Source organism: Drosophila elegans, unplaced genomic scaffold (genome assembly GCF_018152505.1).
Source record: "Drosophila elegans isolate 14027-0461.03 unplaced genomic scaffold, ASM1815250v1 contig_476, whole genome shotgun sequence".
Classification (NCBI taxonomy): Eukaryota; Metazoa; Arthropoda; class Insecta; order Diptera; family Drosophilidae; genus Drosophila; species Drosophila elegans.
The window spans coordinates 8,292,433-8,318,673 of record NW_024545863.1 but is presented as its reverse complement, the minus strand read 5'-3'; the positions used below and the strand labels follow the sequence as shown (position 1 = coordinate 8,318,673).

The 26,241-nt window shown below is 40.9% G+C and overlaps 2 protein-coding genes across 2 annotated transcripts; one reads left to right on the top strand and one right to left on the bottom strand.

The window, feature by feature from the left end:
- Positions 1–266: 266 nt before the first annotated feature.
- On the bottom strand, positions 267–24,657 carry LOC108140527 (synapsin). Its single transcript, XM_017263336.1, has 12 exons — positions 24,641–24,657; positions 23,236–23,312; positions 22,587–22,918; positions 21,893–22,056; positions 21,756–21,827; positions 20,482–20,625; positions 20,306–20,410; positions 7,764–7,981; positions 7,374–7,470; positions 5,600–5,767; positions 3,813–5,280; positions 267–2,632 (listed from the first exon to the last, which is right to left on the bottom strand). The coding sequence occupies exons 3-11, from the start codon at positions 22,795–22,797 to the stop codon at positions 4,846–4,848; spliced, it is 1,614 nt and encodes a 537-aa protein (XP_017118825.2). The 5' UTR covers positions 22,798–22,918; positions 23,236–23,312; positions 24,641–24,657; the 3' UTR covers positions 267–2,632; positions 3,813–4,845.
- On the top strand, positions 10,437–20,765 carry LOC108140528 (tissue inhibitor of metalloproteinase). Its single transcript, XM_017263337.2, has 5 exons — positions 10,437–10,689; positions 18,699–18,896; positions 18,957–19,042; positions 19,647–19,865; positions 19,924–20,765. Exons 2-5 carry the CDS (start codon positions 18,764–18,766, stop codon positions 20,116–20,118), a joined length of 633 nt encoding a protein of 210 aa, XP_017118826.1. The 5' UTR covers positions 10,437–10,689; positions 18,699–18,763; the 3' UTR covers positions 20,119–20,765.
- Positions 24,658–26,241: the final 1,584 nt, after the last annotated feature.

Here is a 26,241-nt window from a genome sequence, read left to right as displayed (position 1 = left end):
AGTGGAAAACAATTTGTGTCTTTGCTTTTGTATCAATCATCAACTCATTTATTGTTACTTTGGTTTTGGATTTTGTTTTTCTTAGCCATTGCAGTTGCCGCTGTTCATTGGAATAATAATAGTATATATATAGATTTGCAGTAAATTTGTGAGTATCAATTGCGTTGGTATACCCCCGGCTCTTTTCGCTTTTTTTTTGGGGATATGGGGAATTTCAGGGGGAGGGTGAATCAATTACAGACAACATATAAGTACATATTTCTTGCTATACTTTCACAATAATACGAGTATTTATTTGGTATATTTTGCAACAGATAAGAAGTCGTGTAAGTTATATGCTTTATGCTTGAGTATTACGCTTGAATTTCAATTTATGCTTTCAGCACTTTCTGTTCACTTGATGTACGATATTTTTATGGGGTGAGTGAGTTGTGGGTCTAGTGCCATGTTATTTGTATGTTCGTCGAATTCCTCGAGCAATGCCTGTATTTATGTACTTTCTGTTCTACATTTGTCGTTATAAATATATGTTTATAAAACATTCCGTGAATATGTGCCAGTTCGATTAAAATGATGATGTTTACGATTACGAAAAAGTACTTGTAGCCAAAGATTCACTTATAATTACATACATATTTTATATATATTTGTATATAGATGGTAGGATGATATAGAATGAGTAAACAGGCGTTGGCCCTAACCAAAAACAATAGTTATTCGATATTCTTGTATAGTTGTAAATTTGTTTAGATTAAAATATTTGTAGTATTCCCAAATGTAGATTCTACTAAAATCGAAGAGAGTTGGTAAATTAACAAGTTTCCAGTATTCTCCTGCTATATTCCTCTGCATATAACAGTGTTTAAAATTTTCTAATGCAATTAGTTGATAAAAGAGAAAAGTTTACAACCCAATTAAAATGATGTCAAGTCGAACACGTAACTACTATATCATATATAACATATGTAAAATTGTCTATTGCTCTAAATAATGCTTAAACATGTGCGTAACAAAAAACATGTATCAAACATTTGACGCTAAATCATAGTCTTAAACAATTGAAGCTATTGTTTATATCTTGAATGTATAATATGACTTCGTTGTTGACGCTTGCAACATTTATAAATATTTATTTTCGTATATTATCTAAATATTACTCAAAATCATCGCCTCTATCTGTTCATGCCTCGACCTTCGTGTACCGACTAAACCGTGTAAATTTATGTGGATCGCATGGGATCGCTAGATTTCCGAATATGCTTGGTTCGTTATTGTTGTCAAGTTGGTTCAGCCTAGATTAACATTGCTTGTCGTGCTTGGTACTTCCAATCTTTTCACGTCTTTCAAAGCCCGGATGCCGGCTTGTTTTGTTTGTAAACATTAACTGCTAATACATCATAATAATAATCATAATATTTGTGGTAATAAACATTTACTTTGTGTGTGAGTAGCTTCTGTTCTTGTGTACTTTTGTGTTTCGTTTGTAACATTTGCTCATAGTAATTTTCGAATACATATAGTTCGTTAACCGATTTATCCATTATAATTAGATCGCGATATATTAGTATTAAACGTTTGGTTGTTTGTTTTACTTTGCGCATATTGTCTTTTATTTTATGTAGTTTTTAGGATTTCATATGTGTCTCATGTTGGTATATAACAAATTCATTAATATTCGATTTCTTTAAAAATTTCCCATTGATTTATTAGCAGGTTAACATGTAATATACGCTTGCGAATACTTTTTATGTCGTCAACTCTCAATTGGTTTAATATGTCGCTATATAATTCAATATTTGTCTCAATAATATATTTAATATATAATTTTTAGCTTTGGAAAATGCATCAAAATGTTTTTATGTATGGTAATTAAATAGGTTCCTCGTTCTTTTCGTTTTATCATGCTGCAAAACCAGTCAAGTCATCGGCGACATTTCATTGCACATATCTAAAGGGTTTTGCATTATTGTTGTTGCATTGGTGGTTATAATTAAGTATTAGTAGTGTTCTACAGTGTCTACATAGCAATTTCTGCTGCTTCCTTGCCGTTTTTTTCTTATGGTCTTATGGCAAATGAAAGGAAAGTGTTTCGATCAAGAAAGTTGACAGTTGAAACGATAGTAACCAAATGATTATGTTTTAAGTGAGTGAGTATATGCTTAGTGTTTTTCCCATGAAACCAGGAAACTTCAGAGGCAGAAAATAGATAGATTTCTGTAGTTTGCTTGTGTGTTTGTATGAATAAGGGTGATAGTTTTGCTTTGGAATTTCTTTTGGATTCACTTCAAGTCCAGTTCTTCGTCGTCCTCCTTGCTGGCACTCCAGCGTTTGGTATGCGACCCAATGCTGCTCATACTGCCCGAGTCGCTGAAGTCGCTGAATGCGGCATTCTGGATGCCCTCGTAGATCTTATAGCTTCCCGATCCGTTTCCGGAACCCATTCCGCTGGAGCTCATGCTCATGCTTTTGGAGGCCCCGAAGCGATCGCTCTTGTAGTTGGAAGGTGGTCCTCCGAAAATCATGTCAGCATCTGAAATGGAGCCTGCAGCCCGGGTGTATTTGCCATTTCCATAGGAGGCTGGCGTGGTCTTGGTGTCTCCGAAAATGACATCCAGATCCGAGTGCTTGGAAGCTGCAAGAATTGGAAGCATACATTAGTTACAAATCTTTGGGTTAGGCGACAAGTGCACATCAATTTGGCGTGGGTGCAGTTCTTAGCACTTATCGTTAGCACTACGTGAGCCAATCAAGCTTTATTTCTATCTATACAAGAGGCGATCGAAAGAGTAAGCTGTAAGCCTATAGTTACTTATTAAAAATGACTCGACCAAACAAAGTAAATGGCAAAAATAAATATGGTCAATACAGTTTAAAATAAATAGTAATTTAGGAAATTTCCTATTTAGAAAATTCATTTGTTACTTTTTTATTATTTTGTTTGAATTTTGCATTTTATTTCTGTTTCTTATTATTTTGTAGTCAAATTAACGATCGCCTTTGGTATATTTGATTCTTGACTTTTGGTGATGGAGGATGAGCAAAATGAGCGTTACCAAAACAAGCATTATCCATATGTGAGTGAATGACAATGAACATTTCGAATGCTTCTGATTCTTAAGCGACTTTCGGACTAGTTGACAACTGTTTTCTATGGCTCATCTTTTGATAACTCTGCATTTACTGCAATACGCACACACACACGCACTCTAAAACTGAAAAGGGTTGCATTAACATTACCAACGAATTTTGTATTTTCTAAAAGCTTTGATTACTCTTGTGGTGTTTTGGCTTGTTATTCTGGATTGTATCTGGGGTATCTCTTGTTTCTCGATGCGTGCCCAAAAAGCGAGAACTGAACTCAGGTTTGCGGTGCACTCTAAGGAGTGTGAACTGTACGATGGTTCCTGTTGTTTGTGTTCTGTGTGTGTGTTTGTGTGTGTGTGTGTGCAGGCAAGCGTTTTTGTTTTGTTTTTTAGCATCAGTGAGACTTACAAACACTGGGGCGGCCCACAAGTCGTATACGTAATATTTGGCTTACTCACTGAGCTTGGCTAGGAAAATCAAAAACAGTTAGGCTAAACAGCACACGACTCCTACTTTTCTCGTTTGGCTAACACTTTGACACGACTGCCTACGTGGCTAGGGGTTAATGTTTAATCGATTACATTTAGTTGGTCTCTATATATATGGGGGTGTAGCTGATTAGTACGATAATGAGATTAAATGACATGATTTATAGGAAAGTTATAGGGAGCCCTAGGTCTTGCGCAGGGTGAGGCTGACCAGCAGTACGCCCACGGCTAGATAATTACCATTGCTCTCGGATCGCGAATACGAGGGTCGGGTGTACGAGGGCAGATCGCTGGGATTGTTCAGCTCCTCGCCGCCCTGCGAGGCAATCGAGTTGGAATCGTAGCCGGAGGTGTCTCCGGGCAGGACAGTGGTCACTGCCGCCGGTGCGCTGTACACACTGGCCGATCGCATGCCAATGGCCGACCTCCAGTCGTTGGTGGTCACCGATGTGGTGATGGTTCCCATGGCAGGACCAATCCCTCCTCCTCCTGCTCCTGCTCCTGCACTGCTTATGCTGCTGATATTGGTGATGGCCGTCACACCACTGGCCTCGCCAGCCTCCGTAGCCGTGGCTCCTGTGTTCGTGGTTAGCGTATCCATGCGCGTGATGGTCTCCACCGAGGTGGTGCTGCCATAGTTGCCGTAGCTGGTCTTGTCCTTGCTCAGGGAACTGCTGAAGCTGTTCCTGTAGCCGCTGGAGCTGTTGGCATTGCTGCCGCCCACAGCCGCCACATTGGTGGGAGGTGGCGGCGGCGGACCCGCCGGCGGGGGCGGCGACTTGATGGCGTTGCCATTGCGATTGATCCGCGACGAGATCGATGAGGTCGACATCGATGAGGACGAGGAGGTGTGTATGCTGGCCGCACTGCCTTGCACCGACTTGTTGGGCGGCTCCTTGTCGAATGGGTTGACCCGTTCCTGCTGCTCATAGTTGGTCACCGGCTGGTAGCCGGCGCCCGCTCTATCCGTATCCGTATTTGTTGTACCGCTAATCGAAACGCTGCTGTCCGGCCGGGCGGCTGAGCTGGCCGCCGCCGATGGAACCGCTGGTGGCTCTTCGTTGGGCCGCTGTGTGGGCTGTGTCGAGATCACGCCCACGCCATCGCCCTTGCCGGCGAACGAGAACTGCTTGCCGAGGAAGGAGCCAGTGAATCCGCTGCCGCTGCCGCTCCCGCTCCCGCTCCCCGGTCCCGCGCTGCTGGGCACACTGCCCGGCCCGCTGCCGCCGCTCGTCTCGCTGGCCGTTCTGCCGCGCTTCTTGTTAGCGATTTCCTACATATCGCCAAAGATCCCCGCGAAGGTCTTCCTCAGGTTCTTCATGGTGTCCTCGGCGTCCTCCACCACGGAGCTCTGGGTCTGGGGCGGCCGCTGGCCCACCCGCGACACCGAGGAGGAGATGGTCGAGGCCTGCGAGGACTGCGAGTCGCGGCGCACCCCGCCCACCGTGCTGGGTCCCGAGGAGGAGGGCTCCTCCGGCAGCTCCGAGATGCTGCTGCGGCTGCTCAGGCGCCCGATGGAGCCGACCGCCGGCGAGGTGCGCTCCGGAATGGGTGGTGGTCCGCCCATGGGCGCTGGTCGTGGTCCGGCCGGGAGCGGCGGTGTGGGGGCCATGCCCTCGTCCGTGGGACTCTCAGCCCGCGAGGACACCGACGAGCGGGAGGGCAACTTGCCGGGTCCCGTTTGCGCCATGCTAGGACGGCACACATTCTGAAAGGAGGCAAATGGGATTAAATACATTGAAAAATTAATTAGAAAATTTGATCAACACTTGCGAACGCAATTAAGAATAATAAAATAGTTGGAACACAATTCAAATGAATTATAATTAAATAGTTTATTGAAAATTGAATATAGTAAATAAAGTTAATTTAAGCAATTTATTTTTTATATCTCTAAAAAGTTACAAAAATTATTTCAGTGCGAATTTTATAACTATAAACTTGCTAATCAGTATTACTTTTTTAATAATTAAATTTATTCTAATGTTTAAGCGACGTAAGTTGAAATTTTCACATTGAAGACTAACCTGCATGCGTCCAGATACCAGATCGGCGATCTGGCGGCGGTCATCCTCCTGGGTGTCTCCGATCAGGGCAAATGTGCTGTCGCAGGCGCTGATGATGTACTCGCGTCCATCTTTGGCCACCACCACGGACAGACCACACACTTCCATGCCGCCAAACAGCTCCGATATCTGAAAGTGATACGAGCGGCATTGCGATTAGAATCGCGATTGAGTCATGACCCTAAAATGTGTTTTCTATTGCAAAAGCGCAGTGAGACGGGAGTCGGCTCAAACATTTCTGAGTGGGCTTCCGCCGGTTTCCAGTGCCGGTTTTAATTACACAGTTTGTTTTGATTAAAGCTAACGCTAACGCTAATGCTGATGCTGATTCCGACTTGCCCAGAATCGCACTCACGTCGTCATAGGCCCACCCACTTATTATTGCACTTGGAAAAACAATTGGAAAACCTATATAAATACTAAGTTGATTTCTATAGCCTAAAAACTATCAGATATGCTGATTTTTTGAAAATATTTTCAGCATTGTTTTACTTTATTTTGGCCATGGTTTTTTGTACACAAAACAAACTATAAACAATACATTTCGTTTACCAAACATTTTAAATTCATTGATTTCCCCGCAGTGGTTATGAAAAATTAATTTTAAATTTCAAAATACTTTTCTCCGCATGTAACTAAAAACTGCAGCCGGCTTATCTAATGAATGAGGAATATTTGCGCCAGTAAAAGGCAATTAATTAATGCACATATACAGTGGCACTGGGTGAGTCAGCCGCGAGTCAAAGGAAATCGAGTTGAGCCAGCCATGGAGCGTTCGCATTGATAGAATGCCAAATCTGATGGGTTTCCCATGTATCCAAATGCTTGCACCTCATTTCAATTATGAGGCGCCCGACTGAAAAATTTGTTTGAACGCTGAAACTCCCGTTACCACATCGCTCATTGGCGGCTAAATCCGTTTAACTGTTTTTCGATTTGCATATGCATGAGCTCTAATTAAAGTTGTGCCGCCGCTTAAAGGCAATGCGAACGCGGCCGTCGTCTGACGTCAATCGAGTACGATTTCTGGTGCCTGGTTTATGTATCTATGTATGTATGCTGGTTCTCCTTTTGCCACCCCCTCAGGGAAAATCGGAAAGCAGCCGAAATCAAATTTTGTGCACCCAAAACGCCGCAAATAATTTAAAGCGATTTTCCTTAGCCATATTGATTGGCCAAATTTGATAAATGTGAACTGAACTCAACTGGCTAGACCGAGCTAAGCAGCTTGGGTCCAGATTTCCATGTCTTGGCTCAGAACTCGATGCTTAAAACGGCAAAGTCAGCGGGTTTGCCTTCAAATGCTCCAAATAGTGATTTCTTTACGTTTAAAAATGGATATAAAAATAAATATATGGCAAAAAGGGCAGTTGCCAAATTTGATTTTTAAATATGTATGCTGGTTACAATTTTATTTTTCGATTATTACAATTAATATTATCTGATCGTATATAGTAACTTAGCTCTGGAGAAAATTATTTTAAAAGTTAGTGAACTTTATTTACTCTATTAATTTTTGTACAGAAACTTATTTTTAACTTGCTTAAAGTATTTTATTTGGCATTTAAATAGTTAAATGACTTAAAGAAAAATTTTCAAAATGTAAAATTAAGCCATTAAGCCAATAAAACTCCCCCATTTTTGTTTATGTAGTGAACACCCAAAGTCGGTTAGGTTGCCTAACATTTACACCCAGTTTTATGTAGTGTACCATGGCTTCGATTCGATGACTTACCTCATCCACCCAGCTTTTGTACTTCTCGGTTAAAGTGATTTGCTCCAGCATGGCCGATCCTTGATTGGTCTTCCAATTGCCGGTGATGGATTTGCGCCTATTAAAGAGTGAAAACGGGTAAGCATGGCATAATAAATTAAGCGGCTAAAAAAGCGTAGATAATGCGTTGCCACACACGGATTGAGGGGCGAGAGATCTTTGAACCCGTTGCCGCTTTTCGGCCGGCAAACAATGAACTCTTGCCGCTGCACTTGGTCCGATAATTGCCAATTGCAGGGCGGTCGCTTTTGTCTGCTGACAGTTGCAGTCGCCACCAAGGTCAGACCACTCGACCCATCCGCATTGTGGCTTTTGAGCCGTCTGCGGCTTGTGCTGTTTGCGGTCACTTACATAAACGCCTTGTAGTTGTTGCCAATCTTCTGGATGTGCACGCTGAACTTGGCATCGATATAGGGCTCAATGGTACAGTAACAATGCGAGTCGTTACCGGCACCGCTCACCAATCCGGCGGCATCTTGCAGGGCGCTCTGGTTCTCCAGACGAGCGGTGGCCACGCCGCCATGGCAATGTCCAGCCTTCAGCACGCTGGGGAACTTCGTGAATTGGAACTGCAAGTGCACAGAGGAAAATGTACGATTAGCTTTAGATTTACAAAGAAAAATTATAAATATTTACACGAAAGCAGAGTGCCATTAATAGTTTTAAAGAACCTGTAGGATTTTCTATCGTTTGAGTACAAGGATATTTTTTAAAAACTTATAGTATATGTAACTAATATTAAATAACACGTGTAAATGCCCGTTGGCATGGTGAAATATATGAAGATTTGAAGCTCATTAATCTCGAAATATAGAGAGAATTTTGTTTTACTTAAACAAAGATTTTTAGATAATTAATGATTAATACATTTAACTTGTTATAAACTAAAGGGACTTTTAATAAATAAACTTAGTTTATTAAATTTAAATTATTTGCAGTAACTCTTTCTTTCCGTGTGATGAATAAAGATGCCGAGGCAATCACAATACGCATTTAGCTGTCTGATTCGAATTCTATAAATTACAATACGCCGACGATGGCACTCGAGCTCTTTCACTTTGCCATTTTATTTGATGCGGAAATCAAGAAAAAACCACAATCGAACGTCCGCTTATTAATTCATTGGATAAGTGCCAAATTGATTGGTTGTTTTTGCTTAAGTTCCGATTTCGAATCTGGCCATGGAAATTTGCTTTGATTTGCCTGGCCATTTCCCAGAATCCTCCATCGTTAGTCAGGCAGAGTGTATTTATTGAAAATGCCCTGCCGTTATTAATGGCGTATGCAAATATGCAAAAGCTACAAAGCCCTGCCCGCAAATATTTGACTAATTCGCATTTTATTAATTTTACAGCATTGCTCATGCTTACTACATTTCTATATGTAAATCGACAGGCGATTACCCTTGTTGATCATCATATTTAAACTGTTGATAAATCACAATTAAACACATGGGCTTAATGCAGTGCATTGGGAGAGGGTGAACTCTCGTAAATCAAAATAAAACAGAAAGGAAAACCAAAACAACAATGACGAAGCGCGAAGAATTGTCGCAATTGCCGCCGATGAGAGACAGTCGTGCTGACAGAAAAGCCAAACAGAGTGCGAGAAATCTCTCAATGAATATCTGCTATGGATGTGGGTTCGAGACTATGGATACTATAGAAGACTCTAGTCCCAGAATGAGACGTCACACCCCCACATTGCGGGCATTCTTGGAAGCTGCTACGTATTCCGCTTGAGTGCCCACTGTCTGAGGCCTGCTCTTCGGTTATATCAGCGAACTTTAAATATGCACTGTGACGCATCCGTAGCGTAGTGCCCGTGCCCTGATGCGGGAACGGGAACTGGTGGCATTTGTTTGATTGAGCGATATACGAGTGCACCTCGAAAAAAAGAAATCCACAAGTATAGGCCTTACATGGTCAATTACCACTGTAATAGGGCCATGAACTTACTGGATATATTTAAAAACTATTATTTAAGAAATTGCACAGCAAAACCCAACAAGTTAGACAGGCCTGTTCCGGTTTTCACTTTCAAACGTTACACTCGAAATCGATTTTATTTTGAAATCAGTGTTTTATTTAGCCAATAAAAATATAATATATACATTTAAAAAGAATTAAAATAAACATTTGTGCAAAGCGATTCGATTAAATCATTCGTAAGTGTAAATGGAACGGGTCTGGTAGAAAAAAAACACACTATTTGTTGTGTTTTTAATAATATTAATAATAATATTAATATTTTTCAAATTAAATTAAATTTTTAAACTCAGGATAAGAGTCGTATGCTATAACGTATGATAGTAATTTGTGAACAATTTAGATATTTTATTTTATAAGCTATCTATCAATAATTCAAATATAAGAAAAATGTATTTTACTTTATTACTTGTTCTTTTTTAATGACTTGATTGACATTTTTTCTCTCCGTGATTGGCTTCATAGATCTAGTGCGGTGGCGTTTGCGGGTCGGGAATGCAGATTATGGCAACGTGCTGTAGGTGGAGCATGAAGTATGAAGCATGACCGGAGAGGCAGCACGTGTGTGCGCCACATGGCCATAGGAAGTGGAAGTCGGATCGCCGGCGACTTTACATAGCTAAATTATTAGTTGATTTGCGACCTGACAGATGCGCTATTTTCTGCGGTTTCGTGTGGCGCTGCATCCTAATAAACTTTTCTCTTTTTCGTACTAAAAGTGGCGCCAAGTATCTATGAGTATGTTGTATGTTGCCAATGGCCGGCAGCATAAACCAGGCCCCTGCACGCAATTAATAAAGCTGCCAAGGTAAAATAATGCAACAAAAAATGCAATCGACTCTCCTCCACTCACTTTCCACTCATTTACGGGGAATTTATGGTGCTTTTGATCGTCCGACCGCCGCGAGAAACACTCAAACTATTTTGACTCAGTCGATCCGATCCGATCTCTCACTTCCCGAACAACTTGAGTGAGATTTGCTCGCTGTTCGGGCTTGGGGCCTTCGTGCGGTTAAGAAAACAGACGAATCGGTTGACTTGGCGATCCAGTGCAGAACCGCAAGCCCAACGAGCTAGAACGCCACAAAGTCGACGGCGGAGAAATCGCGAGATCGGGAATATATAGTATCAAGTGCAGTCGAGTCGAGTCGAGACGAGTGCGAGTGCCGGTGAAAATACATTGCCCAGTTTTTCCCTATTTTTGTGCCATTGAGTTTAAGTGTTCAAGCTACAGAAGTGCAAATTATCCCCACTAAATAGGTTGCTGCTGGAAGTTAAACATATAAAAGGTTTGTGTTGCTTTTTTTTTACTTGTAAATGACATAAGTTTAAAATGTTAATTAATTCCATTAATTTCCGTGTTGTGTCAAATGTTGAAAAGGCCAAATTGAATTTAAATTTCATTTTCTTGGGCTTATTTAAAGACCACAAAACAAATGTTTTTAGCTTTACCTCACTTTCAAAAGGCTTAAAAAAATTAGCAAGCCATATTCATAGTTACCTAACATGCAACTTTCTTATCAAAAAATTAAAACCTCAAAGGCTAAAGTGTTATACCTTTTTTTGTATTTTTTAAAATTTTAATTAAATAAAAATAAAAATAATTTCTATTTATAATATTTTTAATTTATAATTAATTAATTTATATTTTCCATAAAACATGTTGCCCAAAGGCTAAGTTACAGAGTCAAGTCAACTCAACTTTGTTTTAGTGTTAGAGTTGTTTGGCATTTAGAAGACTCAAATTGAAGGTATGCAAAACGCGCGATACAGACGCGTTTTTCGGGCTATTTAAAACGCGCGCTGGGAAATGTGGCGACGTTGACACAGCGACACAGTTTTCCACCCAAACGCTCACTCACACTGCCGTAGATCCCTCTATTTATTTGCGTTTATTTATAATTTGTTTTTATTTGCCTGCCTCCCTTGCTCTTTTGGAGCAGCCCGAGTTTTCTTCTGGCCTTTCGATTTGTCTTAATAGTTTTTAATGTCGCCAATTTGTAAACAAACTGCAGCCATTAAAGAATATACAAGTCGTTGTGCAATGTCGTCTGATCGTAAAGCCCTGCCATATCAGTGATGTATAAGCAACAAATTTGTTGGATGTCAAGGAAAGTAACGCGTGTGCGTGTGTGTGCTGTAGGTATTTCCATATTACGCATACGTAATGTGTGTTTTGGCATTGGCCATTTAATGTCTAAAAATATGAAAACACATTAAATGATTCGACGGCTACCACATAAAACCCATAAAAATGTACAAGCGAATCTCGAGGGGAAACAAGCTGCCCGAGGGAAATGCGTGGAAATGCATTTTTGAAGTGCTTTTCCATTCCCCTTTCTCTTGCATTGTGTTCTCTTGTCACGGCAACTCACATTGTTTCGCCTGGATATTCATAATTTTTCCTTCATTTGACTTTGGCTTTACTGTTGACTGTTCGTTGTTTGTGCGCCATTTAAATGAGTTTGCATTTGTATTGGCTTTCTGCTTTTCTGGGAAATGTTCGGCGTAATGCTATGCTGACATTTATTTTGACTTCATCTGGCAGATAACAATGTGGTGTTGTTATCGTAGTTAAACTTAACTGTTAAAGTGTGCTAATTTTAGTATTGAATTTATTGTTTGCTTTCCCATTGCATTTATGGCCATATGGCAACAGCTTATTGGGGATGAGAAAACCGGGTTAGTAGGCTGCACAGCAATAAATTAATTTTCATAAATTTACTTGAATAAAGGCCTTTCTATGACTGAGAACTAAGATGAGTCCTAATAAAATATTAATTTTTGTTATTTCCCTGTATTTTGCATGCCTTTTGTAAAAGTTAATAATGCTGTAAACAGAGTTTCATGTTTTATATAATCAACAACCTTATTTCCAGCGGTTTTTTTAGCACAGGCAATTTGTCATGAATTTATTGAGAAGCGAATGAAGGACATATAATACATCTAAATCATGTGTCTGTGTAGGGTGTGCATTACCAGAAATATTAATACCCCCTATAAGGCTTTGTAAATGGAATACAGCAAATTATACATGTTGAAATCGATATGTTAATTTCTTTATATATAGGTTACCCATTTCAACAATTCCGAGAATGTGAATTCGATCAATGTGGTGGCTGCTCTACTAAGATTTCGCATTGAACATAGCCCGCAAAACAATAAAAGCCACAAAGCCAGGCAAATAAAATTGTCATAACCAGCGATTGTGACTTTTCCCTCGCACATCATTCGGTTTCCCTTATTTGGCGCATGCTTTTAAGCCCCCAAAAAAGTCTGGCAGACATTTCGACTTATAAGGCTGCCGATACAGATACATTGGGTTGGGATTGTTTATGCCTTCACACTTGCCTGACTTTTTCGGTCGACACACCCACATTCGGCTCATCCCGGGCCCATTAATAATTTTCTTGTGCAAATCTTGCAATTAAATATTATTGTACAATTAAGAAGAAATGCTGCAACCAGCGACACCGTGACAAAGAGCATTTGGTATGCCTTTCCATTAATAACATTTTTCTCCTGTTTATTGCGTAAATTTCACGAGTCAGGCGGCAATTTATTGACAATGATTTCTGGCCCCAGAGTTCCTCCATTTGTGTGTGGGCCAGAGGCCGTCAATTTGTCAGATTGCCTGCCGCTTTTCTGGTCCTTTTCTTAATGTCTTTAACAAGATCTGTCACCCGGCATGAATGAAGCTTGTTATGCTGAAATAAATCACCCAACTTGACGAAAGGCGATTCGGTATTGTCACAGAAAATCGCTTTAATATTTAATTGAACTGGGTTGTTTGAGCAGTTTATTGATTTTTATGCAAATTTAGCTTATTGATAACGTAGAGCGAGGCCACACACACTGTAGTCCATTGTATTCCAGTCCCCCCACAACAATATTATTTGCAAACATGCATATGTTTATTTAGCGGCCCCATATCCACATGCTTTGGGTTTTGCTCATTAAAGATTTATATTTTTATGGCCCAGCCCATGCAATGTGAGTCCACAGACCAGCCGCAGACCTTTGGATTCTCCAGATGTGCAGGACTCTTGTTTTCCCCCCGCCGACGCATTTGCATTTTTAATTGAATTTTCGTTACGCATCCTGGGCGAAGTGTTTGTTTATTTGGTTGAGCCGACGTCAGCCACCGCCTTTCGCCGCCAGACAATTTGTGTCATAAGTTAAGCAATTTGTGCCGTTACTGTTTCGCTTTTTAATTTTGGGCTTAAAGCGAAATCCCAAAGAACGTGACGAATTTGGGATTGCAATTTTTGTTTGTTTTCACCACTGCATCGAGTGGCCAAATGAGAGGAGCTGCGTAAGACTTATTTTCGGCGCAATGATGTCAGAATCGCTGGCATACTTGTGCATGGGTTAATGAGGCGCAAGGCAATAAAAATTCCGAGCATAGTTGTCTGCCAGACGGGGTTTCGTCACACCTGAATAGAGCTGTCAACCGGGTAGCCATTGCATCTCATCATCATCAGCAGCAGCTCTTGGCAGCTGGCGATTCAATTAGAAGCAGCATTACGACGAGTGGTTCTTATCAGTCTCGGATTCCGGGGCTTAATTATGTACCATGCCACGGGCTTTGTCAGGTGTCGCTAAGTGCTTGTAAATGCCAATAGCTGGATCTCTATCGCCGCCGAGTTGGAAATGCATTTGGATTTGCCAATCTCGCCGCACAGCAAACATTGCAGGTCAGGGATCAAGCTGCGGCATTAATCAAAAAACACTGTGGCCCCTTTGTTTGGGCCGCATTGATCATGCTGATTATGGCATTGCCCATTGCCCGATCGTGACTTTGATATTTCTCCTTCAATTTTCCCTCATTGTTGCAAAGGCTGCCGACAAAGGAAAATGTATCCAACTGAATGCCGCTGGCCAAAGAAAGTTTTCCAGCATCGTTATGAAAATTGGCAGAAATGCAGAGACTTCGAGGCTTTTGGGTTCCCCATTTGAATTTGTTTTCCCGGTTGCAAGGCAAACATTTGTTTAATTTAATTAAAAGATATCTTGTGTTCAGGGATTTTGCTGATAATTTGTTATCTCCATCGTCCCAAGAATGCGACATCATCTTGTTGTAATGTTGTGCGAATACTGCAAAAATCAAATTCCAATACCGCGCAGTACTGCGCAGTTTGATCCCATAGCAAACCCATTCCCGACTGTTTAGAAAGTCAATCAGCAATAACAAACAAACATAAACGAATTGCCACAAAAAGCAGTATCGAAAAGTAAATGACCGCTGAATAAAAGCGAGCCAGAACAATGACATTCGATCAGAATTTTGGTTACTCAGTAGATAAAATTATATATCAAGTTTATCGTTTTTTTTAAATTTAAATGAAACTAAAAATTGTTCAGTAAAACTATTTAACCTAAGTGCAAAAGTTTCCAGATTTGACGTTCTAAATTAAACAACTCGTAAATACTAAATACTAAATGGAACGAAAACACTCTACATGTTATATCAGCAATAAGAAGTTTAAAATGTTAATACAATAAATCTTATGTAAACTTCACACTGTGCACTATTATCTTATATCTTTAATAGACGTTTATATATATAGCCGTAGGGCACGTTTGTAAATCTGTGACAATTTGCATACGAATTAACAGCAGTGGATCGCTTTTACAAGTAGGTGTAATTCAGAAAAATCTTTGTTATCTAAGACTGAGTAAAGTGTTATGAAGTGATCCCATTAAACACAATACGCTAATTAAATATGCATATCCACAGATCCATGGAAAAACGATCCGAGCAGTTCCTATAAGACACATTTTTATGGCTCTTTCGAAGCGCAAAATATCAGGCATCGTAAATTGGAGAACGTGCGCTGCAATATAGGCGTAAGATCCGAAAGTTATAAATAGGTTTTATGTCGATGCATTTGGCCTATTGTTTTGTGGAGTACTGCTGGCTGTCAATAGTTTTGTGGGTCCATATCCACACCCATTACCCTCTACTAATGGCCCCAATTAAGTGCTCATAAACCAAAAACCTCTCTCTATAAATAACTTGCATAGGCCATCCCAAATTTTTGAAAGCACCCAGCAGCCACCAAAATCGCATTAATTATGTGGCTTTTGCTGCTGAGCCATTTTGGCGCAGTTTTCAACCGTCGTCGGTCAACCCAAAAAAAAAAAAAAAGGCAGACCAAACCGAAAGCGCTTCAGCTTGCAAGCCAGAAAATCCTTTTTGTGTACTTCTTTTTTATTTATTTTTATTTTTGGGCTCTACTTTTTTTCATGTCTGACCTTAGCAAATCCCTTTCAATTCACCTGGGAAATCTCTCTGTCTGCTTGTCTGGGCAAGTGTTAATCATAAAATTTGCATAATACCAAATGGGCTATGCTTATAGGCATGACTTAACATTTACGAAGCTGTAATGGGAATTCAAGTATACAAATTGTAAGCAATGAATATTATTATGGGAATTTAAGTTTAGCTATTTGGATGTCTATAAAGTATATTTTTCGTAGCAACATTAAATAAAAATTATCTTTAATGCAGAAAATCAAATTATTAATTAAACTACAACCATTTTCCTCTATTTATTCACTCTCCAGTTTTTGTTTAGGACTTCTAAAATTCTTTAGTGTCGATATATCAAGTATTTCTTATGCGCATTTTAGAAATTTTTAATTGAATTATGTACCAATTCTGTTCCACTAAAAAATTCCATGTTTGTCAATAATAATTGCCCATTTTGTTGTGGCCGACATTCTTTAAGTGGCCCGGGGGCACAGTGGAAATCAATACCAATTGAACTCGATCCAATATTTGAGTTAATATCTTTTGAAATTCTTGATGTTTTTTTTTGTTGGCCCGCATAAGTGGATTGCAGCCACTCGAAATGGAAACCAGTGTCAAATGTCAACATCGATGATGGTGACGACACAGGAACTTCGGAGCAGACAAGAGCGGCAGCGGCCAACAAGTGTGTCAATTAGACGAGGCGCGAAGTGACGTCAAATGCGGCACACGTCCGGGTGTGTGTGAGTGGCCGCCGTGTGCCATAATATATAACATTTAATTGACATGTGTTAAGCTTGTCAACAAACACGGGGAGCATTTTCCGACCGAACGGAAAACAAAAACGAGAAACACCGATCCAAAACTCCGTGGACAGGCCTTTGCTGCAGCTTTAAACTATGCCTGCGTGATGTGATATATGGCCACGCTAATTGTGCATTCAGACATGGGTGCATATATAAATAAAGCGACATGTGTATGCCTGTGGGGGAAAAGGAGTCCCAATGAAATCGTGCGAATTTGCATCGCCTCTAAAACGCTTTTCTTGCTGCCAATTGGCTCTCAAGTTGATTTATCTGCTAAACGCCGATGACGTTTTCGGAGTGTGTGTGCCACTTTTTGTTGCTCCTTGGCCGGCTGTTTGTTTGTGTTTTGTTTTTCCCCAATACTCTTGCTAGTACGGTGTTGTCGGCCTGTTTGTTAAACAAATCCGCGCCGTTAATTGCCGGGCAAAGTGTCACAGCGTCAGGGAAAGAAAAGTCAGCCAGACATGCTGCGCTTTCCGTCTACTAAAAATTCTCCCATGACATTGCGACACAGTCACTATGTTTCCCACCCTCTATATATACATATTTCTTGACGCTCTGGGAAAAACTCTCTTACTAGAACCACTTTAATAAGATGAAATATTTTAATTAATGAAGTTTCAATTAATTATATTAAATGGTGCGCTGGCGAGAATAGCTATATAAATCACTTGGGGAAAAAACTTTGCTTTTAACAAGTATCCGTTTACAAGCAAATGGCAAAAAAATATACAATTAAGCAATTCAAAAAAATATATATTATAAAAATAAGTCAAATTTTGATCTGCGTTTGCATTTATATTTATTTAATATCATGCAAAGAGTTATGAAAATAGTTTCAGGTGTGCTCTTTGTGTTGTCATCAAAGATTCAATGTCAGCAATATTCCGTGTCAGTTTTTTTTGCTTAATTGTTTTCTTTTTTTACAATTTTAGCTAACTAACTAACTAAAAAAAATCAAGAAACACCATCCAAAAAAGAAAAGCTTAATAATTAAAAACATTTTTATGAAAGAGGTCATCAAATCTTTCAGTTCTTGATTTCCAAAATGTGATATCTCTTTTGACTGATTTTTAGCCTGTGTGTGTTCCAGTTTAACCCATTAGTGAGCGCGTCTGCTTGTCTGGCCGCCACTTGGGCTGCCACTTAATAAATAGTTTGATGCATTACTCCTGCCTGATGGCTTGCATTCAATCAATAGCTCGCGACCCCGCCACCCGGTAATTCACCCTCCCAACGATTCACGCATGCAGGTCTGCCCATCGGTTTCCCATCGTTTCGCCGCGCCCACAGGGTGCGTGTGTTTTCCAGTGGCTTTTCCGCAAAATGCTTTTAATTCAATTTTTATTCCAATTTAATTGCCACATTGCCGGGCTGCGTAGCTGCCGGGTTGTGGACTTCGTGGAGCCGGAATCGGGAGCCGCGAGGGCGGGAAATCGGGATAGATAGGCGCTGGTGTGCATATGGCCATAGGTCTGTCTATATGGGACCTGACTATCTGCGGCGATCAGTTCGACAACAACGCTGAATCGGGAGCTGCAGCTGATTGCCTTGCCTTTTCCACTCTCGATATTATACAATATTTTTGCTTTAATATACATGCATGTCTGTGGGCATATAGTGTGCGCGTTTGTTGTGCATCTATCGTGTGGTATCGCATCGATATGCGGTATAGCATCGGTTTTGTAATGGATTTCGTTTTGTGCGTCTCAAGTTTTCTATGAATTTCCCATAAACAATTTTCAATTGAAATGCCCGGCAATTGAACTACTTTTGTGCGATTTATGCCTTCTAAATTGACTGCTGAATCGTCTTTGCGTAAGTCTGAAATAAAATATTGATGAAAGAAAAATATGGCTTGAGGCTCAGCCCAATCCAATCTAAGTAGAATAAAGATGGATGGGAATGCCAGTCAAGTGCTTTGCCCATAATGCTCTTGATGATCCCAGCTTGTGCGTGCGTGTTTTTGTGACAGAAGGCGCGATTAATTGCTGACACACAGGGCGTATGTGTAATGTATTAAATGCATAATTGAGCAGTGGATTGATGGCTCGATTGATGGAAGGCTGCCTGCCTGGCCTCCATTGATAAGGCGAATGACATAAATAAGATAGACATAATTAAACTCTATCAGTGACCTTCACCACAAAAGCCATTATATGCGTTTTCCCATTAAATCATTGTCGTGAACGTCAAAAGCAATCTCAATTTTCCTCATTTTCCGCTTCTCTTACAGTAATCTTGGGGGACTCACTGGCGGCGACATAAAGCCATTTTATCTGTTCGCAAACCCGTGCAGCCATGGATTTTAGAAAGCATTTGGGTTTATTGACACTCGTCCTGGCCGCCGTTCTCGCGTTTTACGGGCGCCCAGCGGACGCCTGCAGTTGCATGCCCGCTCACCCACAGACGCACTTCTCCCAGGCGGACTACGGTAAGTAGGAGCTCACCCACCGGAGAATTCAATAAATAAATGCCAACGCTTCCTTGACAGTTGTGCAACTGCGAGTCCTCCGCAAATCAGACACCATAGAGCCGGGCAAGACCACCTACAAAGTTCACATCAAGCGCACCTACAAGGTAAGCAACATCCCTTCAAATACTTTGCAAACGGATTGCTTGTGAACTGTTACTGAATATTGAAATTGCTTCGTTTATGATACAGAATCAAGTTAAATTAGTTAGCCTTGCAAAACGTTCAAAAATAAATTGTTATTAAACACGACTTGAGTTGCTTACTATTTTCTAAAAATCTAGTTAAAATCGTTCTACATCTAGGCACGTATTAATTCTCATGGTGCATTTCATGGCACGTTTAAATTATATGTAATTGAAAACAAAACGCTTCTGAAAATATGTGATACACCAAAATAAAGTAGGGGCTTAAAAGTTGTATTTTTCAATGGAGCACAATATGATAGTAATTTAATATTCTTCTGTTTGAAAAAAAAAGTTAATAACAAGTTTCTGTATTAAAATGTAAGCCTTACTCAGGTCAAAATTAATTACTGTAAAAAAAAGGAGCGAAAATATAAATTTAAGTGATTTGTTATTAGAAAGTTAAGGAGAAACTTATTACTTTCTGAAAAGTAAATATAAACCAAATGACCTATTTTTTAATCATTTTAAAATGATGGTACCCAAGTCAAAAAATTAATTGCAATTAAAATATTTTGTATTTTAGGCAACTCCCGAGGCGCGACGAATGCTGCGCGATGGTCGCCTGGCCACGCCCCGCGATGACGGGATGTGCGGGATCAAGCTGGACCTCGGCAAGGTCTATATCGTGGCGGGCAGGATGCCGACGCTGACCATTTGCAGCTACTACAAGGAGTACACCAAGATGACCATCACGGAGCGCCACGGCTTCAGCGGCGGCTATGCCAAGGCCACTAGTTGCGCAGTAAGTCAAGCGTAAAACCAGCCAATTTTGAATTTGAATGTATTGTGGTTTCTGCCAGGTTGTTCCCTGCTTCGGGGCACGATGCTTTAAGTTCCACCCTCATGCGGACGAGTGCAAGTGGTCGCCCTTTGGAAAATGCGAGACGGACTACAGCGCCTGCATGCCGCACAAAGTGCAGACGGCCAATGGAGTGATTTCCCGATGCCGCTGGCGACGCACGCAGCTGTACAAAAAGTGCCTGAGCAATCCATAAAGCACCCAGACTTTAATCCCCCACTCCGCTCCCTTGTTATGTTCCCGTTTCTCTCTGTCCAGAGCTTTAATACGTACGTTATGGCTAATGTGTTATTTATTAATTGATGCTTTCGAACTTGTAACCGGCTCTGTAGCAGCTACTTAATTAGTGTCTAGCTTATAATGTTTATACCGTGTACACTTACCAAATCGCGTGGATTGGGGAAGAAGGTCTGTTCGATCAGCGGGAAGCCATCGCGTCCGAGGCGCCGTTGCAGTTGCAGCAGATGCGAGAAGACCCAGGGCTTGTCCTTCACAATCATGAAAGCAGAAGAAATCCATTTGAGTCGGCATCCAACAAATCAAGGTGTCCACCACTTACCTGAAACTGGTAGATCGAGTGCAGTGAGTTGATGCTGGGCACTCCGCCGTACTTTAAGCCCAAGATCGTGGAGCGGAAGTCGCTGGATCCGTCGCGTGGCGGCTGGCGAATCAGGACAAAGTCCGGCCGAAAGGAACGCGCCACCTGTTTTGGTGCGATATTCCAAAAAAAATGTAAGAATAATTGATAAAGCGAAAATTTACCTAGCTTCTAGAATAACAAACGCTGGAAATACTTTTTTGTAATTTTTAAAAACGAAAAATACATAAAAATAATAAAATTAAGATATTTTCTGGAGTCGGAATTATTTTATTATTTTATGACCTTTCCCAACTTTAAATTTATCTTAGTTTCACAGTCCCTTTAATCGAACTTATAATAAACTGGCGCCATCTGTCGCCTAGTAGCTAAAAATACCTAATACATGTTTTAGTAGCATACTTTTGGGATCCATTCGTTGTGAACAATAAAATTTTAAATTGCTAGCCCATGAAATGTTAAGATTTGACCAATTTATTATAATATAATACCACTAGCTAAATAATTTTTGAAACCAAGCACTACAGGTTTATTAGACGAAAACCAACACACATTTCACTTGAGTAAAATAAAATACATATTTTTTGTGTTTAAGAACACTTCAACACGTAATACAGCTGGCGTCTAATTTCCTGACAGACACAAGTGTGTCATAGTGGGCATTTGCATTTGTATTTTCGCCCAGCTACAAGTGTTTTTATTGCAACTGGAACACGCAATTGCAATAGCAGCAGCATCGTAAAGTCCACAAAACGACTTCAAATAAACAAATGGAAATAGAGCGCTAGAGTGTCGAGCTGCGCAAATACGGGAAAAGGGACAAAAGCTGCCGATAAACCAGCTAGTTCTTTAGTGTTTATTGGGCGCCACCAATATATAGATGGACATCCACCCACGTCCTTGGGCCAGTCGCTTTTGAAATCTCCAATTACTTTGCAGAGCACTGGTGAACAATCTAACCGCCGTCTGAGATGTTGGATCTACGACTACTGGTCACTGTAATTGCACTAATTAAGTGCAAACAACCCAGGTGAGCACACTGCGAAAAACGATTACAGTATTCAGTATTCAGTTTCAGTATTCTTATTTTGAAAAATGTATAACTGTTGTTAAATGATTACTAAATAATTTATCTGTTTTGCATTACTCTTGTGCTGGCCTAAAAGTTGAATGACTTAGTTTTTGGGAATTCGAAACTAGGCTCCATTATTTTGCCAGTGCATTAGATAACTTACCCGAGTGCCACTGCGATAAGCAGCCATGGTGACAACCGGTCCAGTGTCGGCACTGGAGACCACCGTAATGTCCTGCAAAGGACTCACAGTAATTAGCCCTATTATAGGTTGAGAAATGGGAAGGTAAAGGCACTTGCCCTAAACTCGGCCTGCTCCACTCGGATGTCGAAGTCTCCGTGCAATCGCCTGCCCCGGAAGTACTTGGACCAGTCCGTGTTCTGGTCATCCAAAACCAGCAGCGTGAAGTACTTGTCCTTGGTGAAGGCCGGTGCCCGTTGTGTGGCGCTCTGAACCGCAGCTCCTGTTGTGGGTTAAATGTCATTCCTTGCCCAGAGACCATTTAGCAGTTCCTACACTCAGAAAAAAAAACGACTCCACGAGTCCTTTTTATTGGCTATGCATTCTTTATGAATATATAACTATGCGGTTTTAATAACTCTTTATAAAACCTATATTATTTGAAGTTAGTTTTTGGTTCATTGGTTTTTCGTTTATAAATGGATACGATTGCTTTAATACGCACAACCTTTACAACTTCTTAAAAAGCCTTCTAAAATTAGGATAATATTACTAAAGGTATGCAATGGACTAAAAAACAAGCATTTACCAGGCTAATTTACTAATAAAATATATTTTCTAAAGTGATCAACAGATATAGGATTGTTCAAAGATTTATGTTTTCTCAACTTTTTTTTTATGGTTATAGGTAGTTCATATATGTTATGAATGAGATAAAAACAAATAGGTTTAGCTACAATGCTATGTCCAAGGATGTCATGACACTGGGTGACTTGTAATTTTTTCTGAGTGTAGTCTGCCTGCCAAGCATACCCAAAATGGAGGCTCCCTGATCCCGGGCAGCGCCGGTCAAGCTCTGCACCCGCTGCAGCAGGCTTTCACGCGACTTGGCCGGACTGGTCGGCGCACTGACACCCCGGGGTGGTGCGGGGGCCGCGGTCGCAGGCCCCTTGCCGGCGCCAAAGCTCAGCGACAGCTCCGGAGCAGCTCCGGCCGGTTGGCCGGGAGCCGGCGGTGGCGGCATGCTCGGCGGTCCGCCGGCGACCGGCGGCTTCGTCGGCTGATCCTGGATGGGACGGGCCGCCGGCGGCAGGCTGTTCGGATCGACATCGTCTACCTCGGAAGACAAGTCTCCCGAGCTGAATCTGTTAGTAGTTGTGTGGTGTGGTGTGTTGTGGTGTGGTGTGGTTGTGTGTTCGAGAGTGGTGTACGGGGTATTCGTTTGGTTGATCGATTGGTTCGGTGGTTTCCCAACCGTCAGACAAGTAGACAGGTTAAATGGTGCAGCGCAATCGAATGGGGTAGGATGAGATACAAACAAATGGGGCGGCACAAAATACCGCCGGAGAAGAAACACACACAGAGGGAGAGAGAGAGAGAAATAGACGAACATATGAAATTTCAAATTAGTTTCGTTCAACTGGGCCCCGCCCGGGGGCACTTCCATTTTTAAGGTCTTTACCTTCTCTTCAGGAAATTAACATTGGAAGTGAAGCTTGATTTGAACGACGAGAAATTCAGGGTGCTGCTTTTCGGCTCCTTCGATCCGCGGCACGCCAAAAAACATTAAACAAAAAAACACAAAGTAGAGTTGATTTGATTGGCTTTCGGTTAATTAGCTAGAGTGTTTTTAATTTTGAGCATTCATAAGGATTTCTGATATGTATAGTGCATAGACATTAAACATTAAGGCATACAGTAATTTAAAGCGTCTCACAAACATAAAATAAGGCATTTAGTAGATATGCTTGTCCGTTTATTTAACTTAGCAAATCAAATTCTGTGGACTAACTATTCCAAAGTTTTCACTTTAAACCTTTTTCACTTAAAAATTTTGACTTATTGAGTTACTAAGCTCCGCCTATGTGGCGTATGAGCAATGTGGTCACTTCGAATGTGCATTTTCACAGTGAAAGATGGTAAAAATCGTAAAAAACATTACACGGTCGTAATGTAATGTACTGAAGTGAGGGAAGAACTCATTTCAAATTTCATATGTCAGCTGGTTTGTAACGATTAGTAAATTTGCATTTCAGGAACTCTCCTGCCTTATATTAGACTTCACTTACAGAACTGTCGGAGTAATGAGTTTAATAGACCATAATATTGCAAAAGTAGCATTTGCTTTTACGAAAGTGTCGTGAGTGTGTGGTATAAAAGGATGCGTATAGTTGAAGAGCGGACAGAGAGAGTCGGTCTAAGTGAAAGCTAAAGTTTCATTAAAAAACAAGGCTATTAAGGTGGCTTAAACTAAACTTTAATTAAAATAAGCACCACAAAGGAAACATAAAAACGAACGGCTTATGGGCATGAGGGTAAAATCGAGCTGATGGCAACAGGTGCACGTAGCAAGGACATTTAAGGACAATGGCCAGCGAGTGGAAATTGCATAGCAGCACATATAGCTATTATATTTCCAAGAATCTTTTGTGCGGCACAAAACGGCAGAAATCAATCGGATGTTAAAATGCGGGAAAGGGGACTGGCTGTTCGGGCCATGTCAACAATGTCAAACACTTGTGGCCAAAACGGCGAAGTGTGTTTTGTGTTTATTGTCGTGGCCCGCAGGCCTTCAGACACTTGAAACTTTTCAGCCCCTATATTATAATGTTTGTGGTCCCAAGTACACACAAAAATACTCGACCGCCTGTGGGGCAATTTGTGTTTATGCGAAAAGGTTTGTGCGGCCAGCTCGGTGCGAAAATAAAAGATGAAAAACTGAAAAGCAATTTGTTGATGAAAGCGAAGCAAGTACGTGAGTGTGGCATATGATTCAAGTGATATCAGTGCGTGCCAGAGCCAAGCTGATGTGAGTTCAGAGTTCAGAGTTATGGGTTCTGAAAGAGGACATTTCGGAACAGTCTTACCGGTGGCGGGGCGCAGATTCGCCCACACCCAGCAGTTGCAATGGCGCTAATATTGACAGTGGTCGACAATTAAGTCGAGCAGTTGGCCTCCGTTCTCGCTGGGTCTGGCTTCGTTCCTACAGCGAATATCTGACTATACCGGCGCTTTTTTAAATCTGAAATTAACGGAGATCGAGTTTTTACTCAATAAACTGTGATCTGAAATTATTATTATATTGCTCCTTTTATTGATTGTATTCTGTAAACATATCCTTCAAAATAACAATTAAACACAACTTAAGTTTATATTGTATGTAAAAGAAACTTAATTTTAATATAAAGCAATTCCCTTTCCATAGTATGTATTTAGCATTTAATGTTTAAAATATAAACAAAGGTATAAAAGCCATTGGATTGGGAATCCCTATTGGAAGTCTAGATAAAGTTCAGCTAAGATTTTCGCATGCAACTAGAAGTATACAAAATATTTTATTATATAAGTTTTAAAATCCTTAAAGATTTTTACTCCACTGATTCTTAAAGTAAACCATTCCGCGCGCACCTGTTCCCAGCCAAATTTAAGTTGGAAACCCTTTTATTCATCTCTCTCGGTTACTTTTCGCCAAAACATGCACAGAAATAAAAAGAGTAAACACAAAGAGCAAATCAACTGAGACAGCTATCAAGCGGAGGATGTCCAGGCAACTGGACGACTGGATGGCTGAATGAATGGGTGAGCGACTGCGACTGGTTGCCATCCCAAGGGACAACTGGCTGTCGCTGTTGCCTTTGTTGCTGTTTTTGCTGCCAACTGCTTGCCAAGCCAAACATTGTTTTTGGTTCATTGCACTGGCCGCTATCTAGGACATGACATACAAATATACAAACAACCCACACACACAGAATCACAAACACATCCCCGGGCCATAAAGGGGAAACAAATCTCAAACGTTTGTGGCAAACTAACCAAAAGTTGTATGTAAATAACACCTAAACAAATCAGCAAGCGCAACCATTTTTTTTTCCTGTGGTTCCGCCTAAGTACGGGAAAATTGCGTTAATGGGTCCCATGGGGTCTGTGAAATGCTGATTCACTTATCATAACTAATATACTCAAGGCGATTGTGCAACTTTTCGTAGCCTACTTTCCGGCAGAGCTTGTGGGTCGTGCGAAATGAAGTCGCGTGTTAAGAGTTGAGGATGTCCTTGCTGGTCCAAGGAGATGCACATACATTGTTGAAGTTCATTACAAAGTCAAAAGTAAGAACTTTTTCGATAATAAAATCGGAAAAGCCCAGCCATCTTGCCATTGATGACATAAGCTCTAATAATGAGTTGTTGTAACTAAGTAGATTACGTATACGCAGGGGACGCCGCTCAGTCTGCGACTTACTTTGCGTCCACGTCCACCAACACAGCTCAGCTGAGCCAAGCTCTTCTTCGTCCCAGAAGCTGGGCAAAAGTTGCACTTGCCACCACAGACAGGTCCGACATTTGGCATTTTCCTGTTCGTGGCCCTTAAATGTCAAAGTTCAGCGCACGACAGTGACATGCTAACTCGCAGGCAGGCAGACTAACAAGATTTTTTGGTAATCGATATCATTATTGATGGCCCCGATTCT

Bases quoted from the DNA above. Each gene is read 5' to 3' on its own strand.
- LOC108140528 (XM_017263337.2), top strand. From the start codon at position 18,764: ATGGATTTTAGAAAGCATTTGGGTTTATTGACACTCGTCCTGGCCGCC. The intron at 18,897-18,956 runs GTAAGTAGGAGC...CTTCCTTGACAG, and splicing joins CTTCTCCCAGGCGGACTACG to TTGTGCAACTGCGAGTCCTC. The intron at 19,043-19,646 runs GTAAGCAACATC...TTTGTATTTTAG, and splicing joins ACATCAAGCGCACCTACAAG to GCAACTCCCGAGGCGCGACG.
- LOC108140527 (XM_017263336.1), bottom strand. From the start codon at position 22,797: ATGCCGCCACCGCCGGCTCCCGGCCAACCGGCCGGAGCTGCTCCGGAG. The intron at 22,057-22,586 runs GTATGCTTGGCA...AACCCACAACAG, and splicing joins TCAGGGAGCCTCCATTTTGG to GAGCTGCGGTTCAGAGCGCC. The intron at 20,626-21,755 runs GTAAGTTATCTA...GCACCAAAACAG, and splicing joins CTTATCGCAGTGGCACTCGG to GTGGCGCGTTCCTTTCGGCC.